This window comes from Myxocyprinus asiaticus, chromosome 22 (assembly GCF_019703515.2).
Source record: "Myxocyprinus asiaticus isolate MX2 ecotype Aquarium Trade chromosome 22, UBuf_Myxa_2, whole genome shotgun sequence".
In the NCBI taxonomy this organism is placed as follows: Eukaryota; Metazoa; Chordata; class Actinopteri; order Cypriniformes; family Catostomidae; genus Myxocyprinus; species Myxocyprinus asiaticus.
Window position 1 is genome coordinate 24,980,634 of NC_059365.1, and position 18,456 is coordinate 24,999,089.

Consider the following 18,456-nt stretch of genomic DNA (forward strand, 5'->3'; position numbering starts at 1 on the left):
ACATTTTATTTAATCTACCGGTTGGTTAAAAAATATTTCACAAACCGACACGCAGACAAACAGAAACTTAGAAAGCCTTTATCAGGGTATTTGACTGTCCTTAGTCATTGTTTGTGGGATCACTACATGAATGTCACCAGTCAGGTTCTTACAAGGTAGGCAGAAAAGATAAAAGGGAGGGAGGAGTGTTTGTTGATTACAAAAGCTTTATGATTACAGAACTCTGGCTAGAGAACAACACCTGTGGAGTTTCACACACAAACACGCATACCCAAGTGACTATGAAGTTGACTATCCTGATCTGTGTATCTGTTGTCATTTGCCTCTCTGGTAAGTATCAGATTTGTCATGATTTAAGGTACATAGACTGAACAGAGGTTTATTTTGTATTAAACCAATTATTAAATCAAATCCAGATTGCTTCTTAGCCAGGATACTGTTGTCTTTAATATACATCTTTGGGCACTGAAATCTCATAATAAGCATAACAGAGTGACCCACAATGCGTTGTTTCATTTATGGATGTTGAATTTTAAGTGTTATTTGCACTTCTGAAACCCGGGACATGAGAAGGTAACAGCTTACTAAATTATACCTTTGTTCTCAAAAGGCATTTGTCTTTTTGCTGTTTAAGCCTAAATAACAATATATATTTGAGAAAGGGGAAAACAAATATAGGACGGCAACATTTTAGATGGTATAAAAAAAATAAAATAAAAAAAAGTCCAATTGTTGACATAAGATAAGATCCCTAAATTTGATCAAACTTGATGCCAAAACATTTTCTATTTCCATTAAACAAAAATACACCCAGGAATATTTAAGGATGTTTCTTGAAATGTTAATTTCTGTTTCTTGAAATAAGAAAGATCATAACAAAAATAAAGACATTGTTGAAACATTTTTAACAAACTTCATGTTTATAAAACACATCATTTTGAGTCTGTGGCTTCAGTCTAAAGAGATGACGTCATACATCAAGTACCTAAAATAAGAATTTGGCATCTATTCAAGCTAAACACACAGTAAGTTCAAAAGAAAACAAAACTTATTTAGCACCATTTTTTGTCAAGCCCTTGTCTGTGAAATGTATGTGCCTTTCATGGTTCATTTCCCATCATCATGCTTTTCAAAATTCTTTTCACAGTGGCAGAGCCACAGCCCCGAGAGGTAAGCTCACTTGTAAAACCTCATCATTTTGAAGTAAATATTTGCTTATAATAAAGAACAATGGAGTTAAAGTGTTAAGATATGTGGATTTAATCTGGAAATTGCTCTAATATCTCTTTAACAGGCCATATGTTCTGAGTCCGATAATAATGGCCTGTGTTCCCGCGAATACAATCCAGTGTGTGGAGATGACGGCATAACATACTCAAATGAGTGCATGCTTTGCTGGGACAACAGGTAGGTCCACTGAACGCAGCGGTTATGTAAATGATGAATAAAATAAATATTGATACCATGTCAATTCAACTATTTGAGAAGGCTGATGCAGGAGATGTGAGAAAACTCAGGATATGCCCAGATGTCCGTGTTGAATCAATTACTTATTAACCTACCAAGCTTTGATAAACAGACATGTGACAGTTTTCATTTTGAAGAGGGCAAACTAGTAGCAATCCTAATAGCAATGCAGAGCATTTGTGGAACTTCTAAACAATGCATCTTCTTCTCTTTTTAGTGTCCGTAACCAGAAAGTCAAAGTAATGTTCGAAGGAAAATGTGAGATCCCCTGAACTCACTGCTGTTACAGCTATAGCATCCAGAATGGCTTTCCAGTTGGAATACATTAAAAACCAGCTGAGCATGATGCTCCATCATAGATTAGCCTGTAAACCTCTTTAAGGTTATACACTATTGGAACTTTATGAAACAATGCCTTATCATGTAATGTAAAGCAATAAAAAAAATCAAGCATTTAAGATCTCTCATTTATTACTGAAGTACTGAATAAAACTATACTTTCAAATGTACCCACTTTCATTCTTTGAATGTCTTTCTTCCTTTGCCTATTTTGACTCATTTGACCACTAAGCTAAAAAAATAAAATAAAAATAAAAACACTAACTAATGCATGTCTTTTAAAACAAAATTCTGATTGATTTCCTTTGAGCATTTTAAAGTTCTAGACACCTATGCAACATCTATGTATACAGTACATAACTTTAGGCTTCTTTAAAGTGTTCACAGCATGGTTGCAATGCACATTCCTAAATGGAATAACTAGACAAATGCATCATTCACAATTTTTAAATCCTTTTATTTTATCTTGATATTCCGAGAATGCAGCTGTACCATTCTACACATGTTGCATTTTAACCACCATAGAGTCCACAAGGGCCAGGATCTCCCCAAAGTAACCATCCTGCTCCCCTATGTCCTGCTCTGTGAGGGCCAGTTCTTTATACTGTTTGTGCAGTTCATTAAGAGAAGCCATCAGGGTGGGGTTCTGTTTATACTGAGTCTGACACTGAGCCATCATGGCAAGCAGAGTGCGCAGAGCCTTCTCTACCCAATCATGCTCGGAAGAAGCTAAAAGCTCAGGCACAAGGCTGCACCACCCCTGCTCTACCAGCACGGGCAGAAGGGACACTTCAGCATATTGTCGCAAACGTTCCTGGTGAGTGGAATCTGGTATAAGGTCCAGACCTGCCTGTGATATCAGCTCCTACAACGCAAAGCACAAGAATGGTTTGATTCAGACGTCTGATTCAGGTGCTGAATACATACAGTTTACATTGAAAATGTGTCATTTAACTTAAAAATAAAGCAAACTACACAAACTAATTTTCTGGTTGATTTTGACATTTTTTTCATAATTTGCGGTTATGATACGTTGCAGCAAAGCAGTGGTTCTCAATGAAGACTGCCTCGTTCTTTCAAATCTCTTTCACTTTAACACTTTAAAAATAGTTATGACAATACATGCGCAATAAACCAATGTGCGCAATAAACCAATGCGCGCAATTTCTTGTCCTCCACCTTTTTTTTTTCTTAAGCCTGGTTTACAATTTCACCTGGCACTGCAGCGCATCCTGTGTTGCACTTATTTTAACAAATACGTTTTTGTGCGTGCAGGGCTTTAGCAAGGAACTGACCCTTCATTAAGCTCCACTCCTTGGTTACCATTGCTTGCTCTGACAAGCTTTGCCGAACTACCCATAGGTATGAATGGTAGATTGCAGTGAACTGTCGGATTTTGGCAAAACTGTATTGTTAATATTCTTACGTGGGCTGGAATAAAGTGCATATTTATCTGATGTTTTTGTAAAAGAAATTGTTAAACTACACAGTAATTTGATTGCAAACTGCAGAGCCTGTGAATCAGAATTGAGGCCAACGATTATCACAGTCACTTGAAAAGAGAAAAGCGTCGGGTGATACACACCTGATAACATCATTGTATATGAACAGAACTGCACATAACGTCCCATAACACTCGCTATGATGCTGTTAACTTTTTATTGACGATCGCCTTTATTAAGACCGGAATCAATACGTAAATGAATTAATGTTAAGTTATTAGCTTTAATTTACCTTGGACCAAATGTAGGTGTTCTAGCTGATGATATAATTGTTCATTTGGGAATGAGGACTGACACAGTTTAATCCAAAGCATGCTCTTCTCAAGTTTAATTTAAAGATTTATTTAAAAGAAAGAAAAAAACAGTGTGAATCCTCTCTAAGTAACTCGTGTCACTATTACAAGTGACCCAGCAACAATGTTTTAAAAACAACAATTGGATAATTTCTATAAAATTCCAATGAAAACTACTCAAACACACAATACTCTAGTAGACTTTCGTTGGAAAAAAGCAAGCACTTGTCAGAGAAATGGTGCATGGCAACAGTTGCTAAAATAGAATTGGTCAGAAATGCTTTTAGGGTGGGGCTTAGTGAAGGGTCAATTCTGGGCCCCTGACTGTATATCGCTTGGGGCCCCTTTTATATAAAAAGCCTGTGGGCCCCTAGAATCATTACCTACTTTCACCCCATTAGCTACGGCACTGCATGCACCAGATCTGAATGGGTGAAGAGGTAAACAAACACTTAAATTTTAGTCTGTTCCTCACACAACACCATAGCATGGCTACAGAATAATTGAAATATAGAGCACGAGTGATATGGATGACTTTTATGGTGCTTTTATGTGCTTTTGGAGCTTGACAGTCACAATCACGAACTCTCTCTTTTTTGTCTCACAGATGAAAGAAGTCATACTCGTTTTGAACGAAGGGGGTTAAAAAAATCATGGCTTTATGTATTTATGTAACAGAAAGTATACGAACAATGTAGTCCTAGTGACAAAAAGTGAATTCAGATTATTTTTCTTTCATTGAAGAATGTAACTTTTCATTACTCAGCAAAACATTGAAAACTGAAAGTTGTTCTTATGAGAATCACTGGCTTAAAGGAATAAAAGATCTAAGCATTAGAATGTGCTGTGGAAAAACATGGAAATATACCAACCTTCTCAACAATCATATCATAGAGGACTGTAATGATTCTCACACGCAGGGCCTCTGCGCCTGGTGTTTGAAACAGTTCGGCAAGCACCTGCCCACCACCAAGCTTCAAAAAGTGACTTTGAGCAAACGGGAAGTGACGCAGTAGTGAGGCCACAGCAAATAACACCTGCATTAAATCACATTTTCTGTAGTGAGGGAATATTCATATTAATTTAGCTATGACAATTACAATTTAATACTAGCCGTAAAAGAGTAAAATGTCCAGGGTTTTTTGACTGGTGCTTACCTTTTTCTTAACTGCCATTGGTCGTTGAGTGGCAAGTAATGTCAGCAGTTTTTGTAATCCACCGCCTTCTACCGCCTCAACTTGCACTGATGGGTTACTAGAAAAATTTAGGAAATTGTGACAAATCCTAAATGGACTGTGTTTAGATAGCGCTTTTTGATTGCAAGTATGGCACTCACCTTGAAACAGCCGATCCAAGCACAAAGGCAGCACTCTCCTGAAGACGAACATCTGTACTGTTTAAAGCATTTATAACCAGATGCATTCCTCCCATGGACACCATATTTTGGGCATTGTCCACCTGTTTGGAAAAAAAAAGACATTTAAAAAAATGTTCTCTTGCAATTTGCAAAGAGGACAGCGAGGGATACAGTGATTGTCAGAAACCGCTAACTAAATTTCAAGCAATTGTTCCACAGTTGTAATAGAGGCATCACCTGGTGCACAAGGTACTCCAGGTCAAGAAGAGCGGCGACTTTTTCTTCACTTGTGCTTTTAGAATCATTGAATTGGGTTAAAAGTCTCTTCATAACTTGAACATCTGTCTCTATCAGCATGTCAAGGGCTTTCATGTCTTTTTTCAGCTCTTCGATGGGGCGAAATTTGGCCCTCACCTCTTCTTCATCCTAAAACCAAACATCAGTAGTAAAGCACTCAATAAGCAACAAATCAAGGTGGGTAAAGAAATTAAATGATCCTACTTGTTTAGTGCCTGAAGAATCATCTGTTCCTTCTTTGAAATATTTCAGAGCCTCTTTCAACTCCTGAGCTGTGAATGAAGGGGCCTGCATGTTCATCATTCCTTGCCTAACCAGAAGACGACAAACATGGAATAATAATATCACACCTGTATTTATAACAATGTATCATCTCAATCCACCCATGCATTGGTTTTAGTATACCACATATCTCCTTCCACAGTACCTATTTCCATCTCTCCAATATTTGAGACCTTCCTCCTCTCCCAGCTTGACCTCTCTTTGCCCAGTCTGAAGATTCAGTCGGACATGAGAACCTGCTGGAACTGCTTGACCTAAAGAATGGAGTATAATTAGAGTTACACATTGAGTCAATTCAAACTTTGACAGCCACCCAATAATAATCACAAAAAGCAACATAAGTCCTTCATCTAGCTATTTAAAACTAAAGATAAACAGCCAGCTCTGTGGCTCATGGGAATATACACCTGGTCTGAGAGTTTGCCAATTGTTTGTGGGATGAAACACCTCCAGGTCCTCAGGATCCTCGTCCTCTAACTGTGTCTCTTCAACCTGGTTAAGATCACCAGAGTCCTCTTTAATAGTTAGGGCTGTTGGGGACTGCAAGGGCAACAATGCTACTATTAAGTTGATACAGAAAAATAAATACAAAGTTTTCCAACATCCCAATAGCAGATCTCACCTTCACATTGTGGGCACATATAAGATGAAGACCAAAAAGCCAGAGGGTGATTGTCACCCCAATACTGCTACTCCTCTTGCTTTGCATTATACGTCTGGTCATCATTATATTGGACAAAGAAAACGTCATACGCATGCAGGTAAAATAAATAATATTCTAATTCTAAAGACAGTGGGGTTTAATCATATGTCTAACATTTCCACGAGACCATCCGAAACTAAAATCCATCCCCAAAAACGGTTACTAATTTCTATAAGAGGTCATAAAGAACATGCTCAACTTCGAGTACAAACTACTAAATCTGTTTCGTTTATTTTGTTGACAATGTGCTAAGTTATGCCACAGAGCGCATGTGTACTTCCGCTGACCGTCTAAATGGAATACGTGAACCAATCAAACAAAGGGAGGTGTATGTTTTGATGAACGTCATTGTATTCGGACACTGCAATTGGCTAAAAGAAGAAACACGTTCTCATGACGCAAACAAAAGCTGTGTCTCGTTTGGAAGGCTGCATGCTAGGTAGCACTCGTCCTTAGAAGGCTGCGGTATACCGAGCGTCCTCCTTTAAACAAATCTAATTTAAACGAGACGGCGTTCGTAGGACAAACGGAAACGGAACGTAACATGGTTGCTATGACAGCACGCCACTCTTTAACAAGCGCGAGCGCTTTGAGTGTGAAGGGAACAAAGTCCCTCTCGAAGGGAATGTATGAGGTACATTTTAGGAGAGTTATAATGATGTAAAGAGAAAAGAAAATAGATTTTGCAGGTGTACTTTTAGTCTAATACTTTATTTTAATTATATATTAATATAATTATACATATTATATACTCCGCACCCATCTACTGAGGTACTTCAACTTGGGAATTAACATTACTTGTGTTTGAACATCATATTTACGGGCAAATTGGCGTCATTTTTTTTTAGACATTTCCGTTGAAGTAAAGAATTGTGGGTTGTGAGTTCCCACGAAGGATACACCTCATGCATCCTCCGAATTCCCGTGAAAGAAGGTCACATTCGAAGGCTGCATTCGAAGTGTCCTACTCGCTTTTCTGAAACGAGACAGCCTCAATGACGTATGCGGCTGACAAATGCGACCTCTGGAGGACGCATCCTTCCAAACGAGACACAGCCTTTTGAGCCTCTCTCCCCTTTTGTTGAAAGGCGTTTCTTTACGGAGTAAAACATGTAATAATACATTTATTCGTCAAGTATTACACTCTCGAGATTATATTTCCCCAAGAGGAAAATTCTACTGGAACTTTATGATCATCAACAACATGCATTGAACATGCATGGTTGTTACCTTATAAATATTGTATGACTTATAAGATCAAAGGAGTGATTTTAAAATCGTGCACAAGATTTACCCTTGTAACCAACTTTTATCTAAGTACTCTGATGTGAATAGCTCATGCATCTTTTGTGAGAACAAAAGTGAAAGTCTTGATCATATGTTTTTCTTATGTGATGTTATATCGGCTTTTTGGCATGATTTGAGGGGCCGTTTTACACGACAAAAACTCACACTATGCACTAAAAATGTATGAGGATAACCTATATCACTAACGGTTGATCTGCCGCTAATAGAAAAAGATGTTGAGTAGATTAATTCAAAATCACGCTAAAATATCACACTAGTACCATTTAAACCATCTGAGTTCTTGGAGCGATAGACCTGTCCCCACTGAATTACATGTGCATGAAATACCTGTCTGTTTTTATAGGAGTTTCGAGGGATATATACCTGTTCTAAGAGAATTTCAACTGAAATCTGCAGTTAAACATTCGTTCTTACTAACTTGTTTCCACTGCTATTCTAAGAAACAAACTGACAACTAGATGTTCATACTCAACTTTATTCCAAAAAAAAAAAAAAAAAAAGATCAAATGTTGACAGCAGGCAGAACAATTAGACTTCAGCTTTTGGATGTCTCAGGACATCATCTATACAGGATCTTCTGATGTACTATCTCCCACACCATCACCTTTCGTAGGACTGGAATGTCACACTACATAGAAAGAGAGAACAATCATACAGACAAACTTTGATGATGGCATTTTGACAAAAAAAAAAAAAAAAAGATACGTTTTTGACGGTTTAGCAGTGAGACATGGATACAGTTACCTAGGTTTTCCATCTTGTTACTATACTAAGTGTTAGTCTTAAGTTTAGAGTGAGTTAGATACCAGGATAGATATGGTTACTGATAAAGTGTGAAAAATAGACAGACAAACAGACCAACTGATAGACCAATGTAGACAAACAGACAGATAGATAGAACGACAGATAGATGGATGGATACTCTAATCTCAATCTCCATCTCAACAGCAAAAATAAGTATGTGTTAAAAATCAGGTTTGCGAGAAATAAAAATATTGTAGCTTGGTCTGAAAATAAGTGGCTTTCCTTGAGAAATGAAGTCTACGTATTTACAGGCAAAAACACCACAGTCAGAGGGGGCCTGGGTAGCTCAGTGGTAAAAGACGCTGGCTACCACTCCTGGAGTTCGCTAGTACGAATCCCAGGGCATGCTGAGTGACTCCAGCCAGGTCTCCTAAGCAACCAAATTGGCCTGGTTGCTAGGGAGGGTAGAGTCACATGGGGTAACCTCCTCGTGGTCACTATAATGTGGTTCGTTCTCGGTGGGGCGCGTGGCGAGTTGAGTGCGGATGCCGCGGTGGATGGCGTGAAGCCTCCACAGGCGCTGTCTCCGTGGCAATGCGCTCAACAAGCCACGTGATAAGATTCGCAGGTTGACGGTCTCAGACGCGGATGCAACTGGGATTCATCCTCCGCCACCCGGATTGAGGCGAATCACTATGTCACCATGAGGACTTAGAGCGCACTGGGAATTGGGCATTCCAAATTGGGTGAAAAAGAGGAAAAATAAAAAAAAACAAAAAAAAAACATTTTTTTTCAATTGTTTGGGAATTGCCTAGAGACACAATTACAACACTTAGCATAAAAGGACAGTTTGAAAAATATTTGTATAATTTATTACATGGTGGTATGCATACATTGGTTCTCATTTGGCCAGTGGTCCATCTGGAAGCCTCCATGATGCAGCTTTTTTTGATTTTGTACTCCTCCATGAGGTATTTCCTGTTAATTAATCACACATGAGACATGTATACATGCCTTCAAAAGCAATTTGATGATCAAACCAAACTTGCAGCAATCATCTGGACATAACTCACAACAATATGTGGCAGATATCACCATGTCTCTGACCCATGGAGGCATAGCACTGGATTGTCTGGTGATAAGAAATGGAGGTAAAAGGTTAAAGACATAAGCAAAAGAGTAAAAATAAAGTGTTTTACACTTTTAATCATACAGTACAGATATGGAAACAATGTGTTACAAAGCCATTGTTCTTCATAAATTACTTACAGCCAAAGCCCAGTGCAAGCCAAGGTGCAAAGGAACAAGAACCAGATCATAGAGGAAGAAATCCACTGTTTTTGTCCATTTCTTCACTGCTGCGTGGCCTGCAAAATGTCCGTCACCACTCTGAAGCTTTGGGAAGAAAAATGTGCTTAAACAGTAGACCTTAAGTCCTTCTTGCTGATCATTGCTCCTCTTCATCAGCAGGGACAAACAGAAGTTGAAAACCTTGAGAACATAAGAGTAAAAATATTAATGACTAGGGATACATAATAAACTCAGCAAAAAAAGAAAAGTTCCTTTTTCAGGACACTATTTTAAATATAATTTTGTAAAAATCCAAGTAACTTTACAGATCTTTTTTGTATAAGGGTTTAAACAATGTTTTCCATGCTTGTTCAATGAACCATAAACAATTAATGCACCTGTGGAACAGTCGTAAAGACACTAACAACTTTCAGATGGTAGACAATTAAGGTCACAGTTATAAAAACTTAGGACACTAAAGAGACCTTTCTACTGACTCTGAAAAACACCAAAAGAAAGATGCCCAGGGTCCCTGCTCATCTGCGTGAACATGCCTCAGGCATGCTGCATGGCGCATTGAGGACTGGAGATGTGGCCGGGGCAATAACTTGCAATGTCCATACTGTGAGACGCCTAAGACAGCACTACAGGGAGACAGGAAGGACAGCTGATCGTCCTCGCAGTGGCAGACCACGTGTAACACCTGCACAGGATCGGTACGTGTAACAACAGGATCGGTACATCCGAATATCACACCTGAGGGACAGGTACAGGATGGCAACAACAACTGCCCGAGTTACACCAGGAATGCACAATCCCTCCTTCAGTGCTCAGACTGTCCGCAATAGGCTGAGAGAGGCTGGACTGAGGGCTTGTTGGCCTGTTATAAGGCAGGTCCTTACCAGACATCACCGGCAACAATGTCGCCTATGGGCAAAAATCCACCTTTGCTGGACCAGACAGGACTGGCAAAAAGCGCTCTTCACTGACGAGTCCCGGTTTTGTCTCACCAGGGGTGACGGTTGGACTTGTGTTTATTGAAGGAATAAGCATTACACCAAGGCCTGTACTCTGTCTGGAGGGAGATCGATTTGGAGGTGGAGGGTCCTTCATGGTCTGGGGCGGTGTGACACTGCATCATCGGACTGAGCTTGTTGACATTGCAGGCAACCTCAACGCTGTGCATTACAGGGAGGACATTCTCCTCCCTCATGTGGTACCCTTCCTGCAGGCTCATCCTGACATGACCCTCCAGCATGACAATGCCACCAGCCATACTGCTCATTCTGTGCATGATTTCCTGCAAGACAGGAATGTCAGTGTTCTGCCATGGCCAGCGAAGAGCCCGGATCTCAATCCCATTGAGCACGTCTGGGATCTGTTGGATCAGAGGGTGAGAGCTAGGGGCATTCCCCCCAGAAATGTCTGGGAACTTGCCTTGATGGAAGAGTTGTGTAACATCCCACAGCAAGAACTGGCAAATCTGGTGCAGTCCATGAGGAGGAGATGCACTGCAGTACTTAATGCAGCTGGTGGCCACACCAGATACTGACTGTTACTTTTGATACAAAAGGTGGCTCGACCAAATATTAATGTGTGGGGTTGAATACTTATGCAAGCAAGATATTTCAGTTTTTTATTTTTCATAAAAATATTTCCCAACAAGAAAAACAATGTCACCTTACAATAACTGATTTTGAGTTTAAGTGTTTTAAAATAAAATATCAATCAGAATGAAATTTCAGTGTACCATTTGTAATTCGGTAATATGAGAGAATTGGTCAGGGGTCTGAATACTTTTGCAAGGCACTGTATACATTTTAGTCATGTTGCTCACCCCCACCATGATCCTACCCTTAAAATTAATTTGGTTGATATAACTTAATGTAGTCAGGATGATTCACCACCACTTTGTCAAATGCATATACTGGGTCCTTAAGCAAATCCATTTGAGAAGCATTGCACAAATTTGAGCAGATATTTGTATTCTAAATATGAAATTTATTATAATAGAAAATGTATTAGAAATAATTGTATTAAATAAAAATTACCTTAATGATGTGCATAAATTTGAATGAGAAATTACCTATGTTTGGCAGACCTGAATCTCTTATGAAATATGGGAAATTCCTGACCCTATGCAGAACATTACATATTGTGTGCATTTAAATGGGCCATGACAGTGTCAAATTTACCTTAATATATATGACATAGTTTTGCTAGGCAATCAACTTTCTTGCTGCTTTGAATGTGACGTCTTCTTCTGCTTATATATTCATGTTCAGTATGCTGCAGATTGAAAGACAAATCATTTATACATCACTACATTTCATTTCTAGGGCCAGGCACTAAATCAGACAATAAATATTAATCTGGGACTGAACAAACATTGTCATATAGCATAGTGGATGTACATCTAATTGTTTTACTTATTCTTCCAAGCACCAATTTACATTGGATCCAATCAATTCTGTAAGTATTTTTAGTACTAGACAACAGGCCGGTTGGTGAAACTGTCACTGTTGTGTCTTTGCTAAGTGTGGCATTCATTGATCTTGTAAATGTGTTTCTGTGCCTTCCAATGTAAACATATGAATTTCTATAAAAGAGTTTAACTTGTTGCAAAATCCGCTTAATTTTAAATTATCCACAAAGTAACATTATCTAGCTGAAAATGTATGTATTTTTCAAAATTGTGAGAATTATTTTTTATATTCTTGGAGTCATCAGTAGGAATGTGCTGAAGATTGAAAACTACTGATGCATGAAGTAATGACCTGCCTGGGACATCAATAATTAAAACTTAATGTTAAACCCTATCAGAGCACTGCATATCATGAAATATCATATTTGCTACAGGACATGGTTATTATTTAAAATCTGGAAATCACAATTTCAAATTTCCTTTATATTTCCAGGGTTTCCATGACCATGGGTACCCTGCTAACTGATTTTGTTGAACATGTTCTTAAAAACCTCCCAAACTAAAGGTTTATACATTAATGCTTGAAATTTGTTTTGCAGTGTTTTTTAACTGTATTCTTTACTAAACTTTTTATTTTTTTAAAGAAATTGAGGATTTGCACCAGATAGTTTAAGAAAAGCAGTCAACAAGGTTTAAAAAGCATATCGGTTTGAGCCTCATGACATTGCTTGTGAATGAACAGCGTGTGCTGAGCTGGAATCTAGACACAAGGTATAATGTTTTTATTTGTTTATAGATTTGTTGATTATTTTTGGTCACTAGTTCTGTACTCCCATTTTTTATTTTTCCATAGTTTTAATGACTTCAATATTAATGTAAAAAAAATAGTAATAAAAAAATAAAAATAGGTAAGCCTAAACTTTTGTCTACAAGTAAATGTATATTTTGCCACTCTCATACAACATACATTAAGCTCATGAAAATGTGTGCTTTAGGAACATACCAACTCATCTGTTTTTGGTGTCTTTTTGTAGTTTTTTCCCAAGCTGGCAAGCATACAGGTGCATCTCAATAAATTAGAATGTCATGGAAAAGTTCATTTATTTCAGTAATTCAACTCAAATTGCGGAACTCTTGTATTAAATAAATTCAATGCACACAGACTGAAGTAGTTTAAGTCTTTGGTTCTTTTAATTGTGATGATTTTGGCTCACATTTAACAAAAACCCACCAATTCACTCTCAACAAATTAGAATACATAAGACCAAAAAAAAATAAAAATTTTTAGTGAATTGTTGGCCTTCTGGAAAGTATGTTCATTTACTGTATATGTACTCAATACTTGGTAGGGGCTCCTTTTCCTTTAATTACTGCCTCAATTTGGCATGGCGGTGATCAGTTTGTGGCACTGCTGAGGCGGTATGGAAGCCCAGGTTTCTTTGACAGTGGCCTTCAGCTCATCTGCATTTTTTGGTCTCTTGTTTCTCATTTTCCTCTTGACAATACCCCATAAATTCTCTATGGGGTTCAGGTCTGGTGAGTTTGCTGGCCAGTCAAGCACACCAACACCATGGTCATTTAACCAACTTTTGGTGCTTTTGGCAGCGTGGACAGGTGCCAAATCCTGCTGGAAAATGAAATCAGCATCTTTAAAAAGCTAGTCAGCAGAAGGAAGCATGAAGTGCTCCAAAATGTCTTGGTAAACGGGTGCAGTGACTTTGGTTTTCAAAAAACACAATGGACCAACACCAGCAGATGACATTGCACCCCAAATCATCACAGACTGTGGAAACTTAACACTGGACTTCAAGCAACTTGGGCTATGAGCTTCTCCACCCTTCCTCCAGACTCTAGGACCTTGGTTTCCAAATGAAATACAAAACTTGCTCTCATCTGAAAAAGAGGACTTTGGACCACTGGGCAACAGTCCAGTTCTTCTCCTTAGCCCAGGTAAGACACCTCTGACATTGTCTGTGGTTCAGGAGTGGCTTAACAAGAGGAATACGACAACTGTAGCCAAATTCCTTGACACGTCTGTGTGTGGTGGCTCTTGATGCCTTGACCCCAGCCTCAGTCCATTCCTTGTGAAGTTCACCCAAATTCTTGAATCGATTTTGCTTGACAATCCTCATAAGGCTGTGGTTCTCTCGGTTGGTTGTGCATCTTTTTCTTCCACACTTTTTCCTTCCACTCAACTTTCTGTTAACATGCTTGGATACAGCACTCTGTGAACAGCCAGCTTCTTTGGCAATGAATGTTTGTGGCTTACCCTCCTTGTGAAGGGTGTCAGTGATTGCCATCTAGACAACTGTCAGATCAGCAGTCTTCCTCATGATTGTATAGCCTAATGAACCAAACTGAGAGACCATTTTGAAGGCTCAGGAAACCTTTGCAGGTGTTTTGAGTTGATTAGCTAATTGGCATGTCACCATATTCTAATTTGTTGAGATAGTGAATTGGTGGGTTTTTGTTAAATGTGAGCCAAAATCATCACAATTAAAGAACTAAAGACTTAAACTACTTCAGTCTGTGTGCATTGAATTTATTTAATACACGAGTTTCACAATTTGAGTTGAATTACTGAAATAAATGAACTTTTCCACAACATTCTAATTTATTGAGATGCACCTGTATATCACTCTTCTTTTAACAGAGAGAGGAATGTGTTCTGAATAGTCTTCCACTTTCCAGAGAAATCTGGGTGTCACTTTTTTTTTTTTTTTGACTATCATCCGACCTGTCACCAGGAAATAAATAAAAGATAAAAAAAAGGGCATTTAATACTTATTTAAAACTCATTGCACATTCCCTTTCTTTTACTTGCTCATATTTCATACAAATGGGGTTCAATTATGATCAAACTGTAAATAAAGCATTGTTTAATGAAAGTAGCTGTCTTATGTGCAATGTGCATGTGTATACAACTCAACATAAATGTTCTTCATAGGCACATGAAAAAATAAAAAAAATAAACATTCAGTTCATGTAGAAACTGATAAATTACCAAACAGTGTAAGATGTGCCAGTTGCCCGTTTGTGGCTTTCCAGAAGGTGTTTCAGCTCTTCTTCTGAAGAAACTATGCCTGTGATGTACTCTTCTGAAGATATACATATTTGAAAAGATGATGGAAGACAGTCTGGAGGGAAACAGCAACCAGAACATTCATTTAAAGTGGTTCATTACTTTAATCAACATTTTTCTTTTTTATTCTTTATTCACTCCATTTAGTTCATAGACTGTTGATTTAGATGCGTTCATGTGCACATATCACACAATGGGGACAGGCCTATCGCTCAAAGCCCCTGTAAACACAGACAGGTACTTTATAAACTGACATAATACGTTTAGCTAATGCGTTCATATTCACATATATCACAAACGGTAAAACAGATGATTTATCGTTACTCGTTCCTTACGTTGAAATGCTACCGCATCTTTTAAAAAATCGTCTGCCTCTGTATTATAATAAAACAACAACAAAAATGACCGATATCCCTGTTTGTCCTTGATTCTCCATGGCTGTTCCACCAGTTTGCTGTCGCTCACTGATATGAAAAGCCCGCGGAAAGAAGGCACTATTATGCGCATGTGCGCTGACCTGAATTTATATTTATTTATTTATTTATTTATTTTTATTATTATTGTCATGGCCACACCCTCAGACACGCCCCGTGTGCTTCGCTGTATTGAAACCCCTGTACAAATAAACTCCAAAATAAACTTATCATAATATATGAAGAAAAAGCCAAGGGGGCCTTTATTAGGTCAAGAAAGCAGTGGTTAGAGATGGGAGAAAAAAACAGTAAATATTTCTTTAATCTCGAAAAAAGAAGGGGGGAGTTAAATGCGATTAGGAAAATGAAAATTTATGGTGTTGTATATGAGAATGCTAATCTTATCTCATCTCATATAGCAGATTTTTTTGGTAAATTATATGAAAGTGACTCTAATGTTATTGACCCTTTGCCTATTCTAAATTCTATTACTTCAAAAAGAACTGTTAGCAGTGATTTCAATCTTATATGTTCAGAATAAATTTCATTGGAAGAAATTAAAGAGGGTGTTAATAAATTAAAAAACAATAAATCTCATGGGAGTGATGGATTGACTTCAGAGTTATATAAAACTTTTTGTGACCCTTTATCTAAATTTTTATTGGCAGTATATGAAGAATCATTTGTCAATGGATGCCTTCCACCATCAATGAGAGAAGGTGTTATTATTCTAGTAAAAAAAATCCCAAAAAGATACTCTTTTGATCGATAACTGGCGCCCAATCACATTATTAAATATCGACTATAAAATTTTGGCATCTGTCTTGGCAAAACGACTTAAATATGGCCTTGATGATTTGATTGATGAGTGCCAGTCAGGGTTTATGAAGGGTCGTCACATATCCAACAATGTAAGGTTAGTTCTTGATTTGATTGATTATCGTTATTTGGTTTCGGATCCTGCTCTTATTATGTTCTTAGACTTCCAAAAAACCTTCAATACTGTTAGTCATAATTTCATCTTTAGTGTATTACGCTTCTTTGATTTTAATAGTTATTTTATCAATGCAGTGAAAACTCTGTATGTAAGAGGAAACAGTTGTGTTAAACTTATATCTGGAACAACTCCTAACTTTCTTATTCACAGAGGTATAAAACAGGGCTGCCCCATTTCCCCCTTTCTTTTCCTGCTGGTTACTCAGATTTTAAATGTAATAATCAATCAGAATAATGTGATTAAGTGTATTAGAATTCAAGATAAAGAAATACAATTTCTCAATTTGCAGATGACACCACAATTTTCTTAAAAAATCCATCGGAAGTTCCTAAAACATTGGAGATTATTAAAGATTTTTCTCAGATTTCTGGCCTTTCTCTCAACATTTCAAAATGTGAAATATAATCTTTAAAAATATAAATAAAACAACAATTTGTGGAATTCAGCTTAAAGATGTAATTCATTATTTGGGTGTAAAAGTATCTTTAAATTCAAATTCGGTTCTTACAGAAATTAATTTAATTCCCATTAAAGATGTGATTAAAAAGAAGTTTAATTCTTGGCTGGCAAGAGATTTGTCTCTCGCTGGTCGAGTTTTATTATCAAAGGCAGAGGGTCTAGCAAGAGTTTCTTACCTCTTTTCTGTAATGGATTGTCCTAAGTCATCATGTTCTTTATTAGATAAATTATTATATAATTTCATATGGAAAAATAAACCACACAAAATCAAAAAGGAGGTTCTAAGAAATAATATTAATGATGGAGGTCTTGGTGTTGTTGACTTTACCCTATTCAACCATGTTTTAAAAGTAAACTGGTTAAAAAGATTCATTAAAAAGACAAATTCTATATGGAACATATTTCCTAATTTTGTTTTTAATAAAATTGGAGGTATTGAATTTTTATTACAGTGCCCCTTCTCAATTGGTAAACTACCCATTAAATTAGCAAAATTTCACCAACATGCCTTACTGTCATGGTTACTGATTTACAAACATAATTTTTCACCTCACCGTTGATTTATTTGGAATAATCAAAATATTATTTACAGAAATAAGTCATTGTTTTTTGAGAGATGGTATTTAAATAATATCTATATTGTTAATCAGTTGATAGATGACAATGGTCAGTTTTATTCCTTTTCAGAATTCTCCAGAAAATTTGATTTTGGGGCGTCATTAAAAGAGTATAATATTGTAGTCAACGCTGTTCCTAGCGGAATAAAAATTCTTTTGAAAGGAGAGCGAACCTATAAGCCTATTTTTCTGAATAAATTCTTATTACTGATGACAAATTCAATAACCACTTTGTTTGCAATCATATCAACAGAAAATCTATTCCAGCATTTTCTTTTCAATGGATGATGCTATACAGTGTTAATAGTAATTTGGTCTGGTCTCTTCCCCACAAATATCTATTAAGAAACAAGTTAAAAGAGGTCACGTTTAAAATATTACATAGATGCTACCCTTGTAATGGCACACTCCATAAGTATATTCAAAATATTGAGAAAAAATTTACTTTCTGTGACATAGAAGAGACGATTGTTCATTTTTTTAGTGAATGTCTTTGTGTTAAATCTTTTTTGAACGAGCTATGTACCTATCTCTCAGAAAAAACAACTGTCGAAATATGTATAAACACTTTTAATATTATTTTTCTTTATAACAACTCAAATTCTCATATCCAGTATATTGTTAATCTTTTTATTATACTTGGTAAATTTTTTATACACAAATGCAAATTTTTGGGTAAGAATCCGTTATTGTCAATTTTTCTGGTAGACTATAACTCCCATGTTTTGTCTTTGATGGGCATAAAAAAACAAAAAATCTTTGAAAAGTCAAAAAATGCTTTCAATGTTTAACCTAGATGTTTTTTGTTTTTCCTCTGGCTTTTGTTTTTTTAAATTTTATTATTATAATTATATTTATGATATGTCTTCCCTTTTTTTTT

General features: G+C 37.0%; 3 protein-coding genes across 4 annotated transcripts; 1 reads left to right on the forward strand and 2 right to left on the reverse strand.

Annotated features, from left to right (window-relative positions):
- Positions 1–219: 219 nt before the first annotated feature.
- On the forward strand, positions 220–1,925 carry LOC127412991 (serine protease inhibitor Kazal-type 1-like). Its single transcript, XM_051649760.1, has 4 exons — positions 220–330; positions 1,148–1,170; positions 1,295–1,407; positions 1,685–1,925. Exons 1-4 carry the CDS (start codon positions 282–284, stop codon positions 1,737–1,739), a joined length of 240 nt encoding a protein of 79 aa, XP_051505720.1. The 5' UTR covers positions 220–281; the 3' UTR covers positions 1,740–1,925.
- A 321-nt stretch (positions 1,926–2,246) lies between these two features.
- On the reverse strand, positions 2,247–6,529 carry sil1 (SIL1 nucleotide exchange factor). The gene is made up of 9 exons (XM_051649740.1): positions 6,160–6,529; positions 5,945–6,077; positions 5,683–5,791; positions 5,460–5,565; positions 5,196–5,384; positions 4,938–5,059; positions 4,759–4,855; positions 4,474–4,638; positions 2,247–2,671 (listed from the first exon to the last, which is right to left on the reverse strand). The coding sequence occupies exons 1-9, from the start codon at positions 6,292–6,294 to the stop codon at positions 2,303–2,305; spliced, it is 1,425 nt and encodes a 474-aa protein (XP_051505700.1). The 5' UTR covers positions 6,295–6,529; the 3' UTR covers positions 2,247–2,302.
- Positions 6,530–6,683: 154 nt separating this feature from the next.
- On the reverse strand, positions 6,684–15,566 carry LOC127412987 (sentrin-specific protease 2-like). 2 transcript variants are annotated; one of them, XM_051649754.1, is made up of 6 exons: positions 15,426–15,566; positions 15,013–15,145; positions 9,563–9,784; positions 9,367–9,425; positions 9,187–9,271; positions 6,684–8,176 (listed from the first exon to the last, which is right to left on the reverse strand). In XM_051649754.1, exons 2-6 carry the CDS (start codon positions 15,118–15,120, stop codon positions 8,108–8,110), a joined length of 543 nt encoding a protein of 180 aa, XP_051505714.1. In that variant the 5' UTR covers positions 15,121–15,145; positions 15,426–15,566; the 3' UTR covers positions 6,684–8,107. The 2 variants fall into 2 exon arrangements, with proteins under 2 accessions (XP_051505714.1, XP_051505715.1); XM_051649755.1 differs by having other exon boundaries at positions 6,684–9,013.
- Between the last annotated feature and the right edge of the window lie 2,890 nt (positions 15,567–18,456).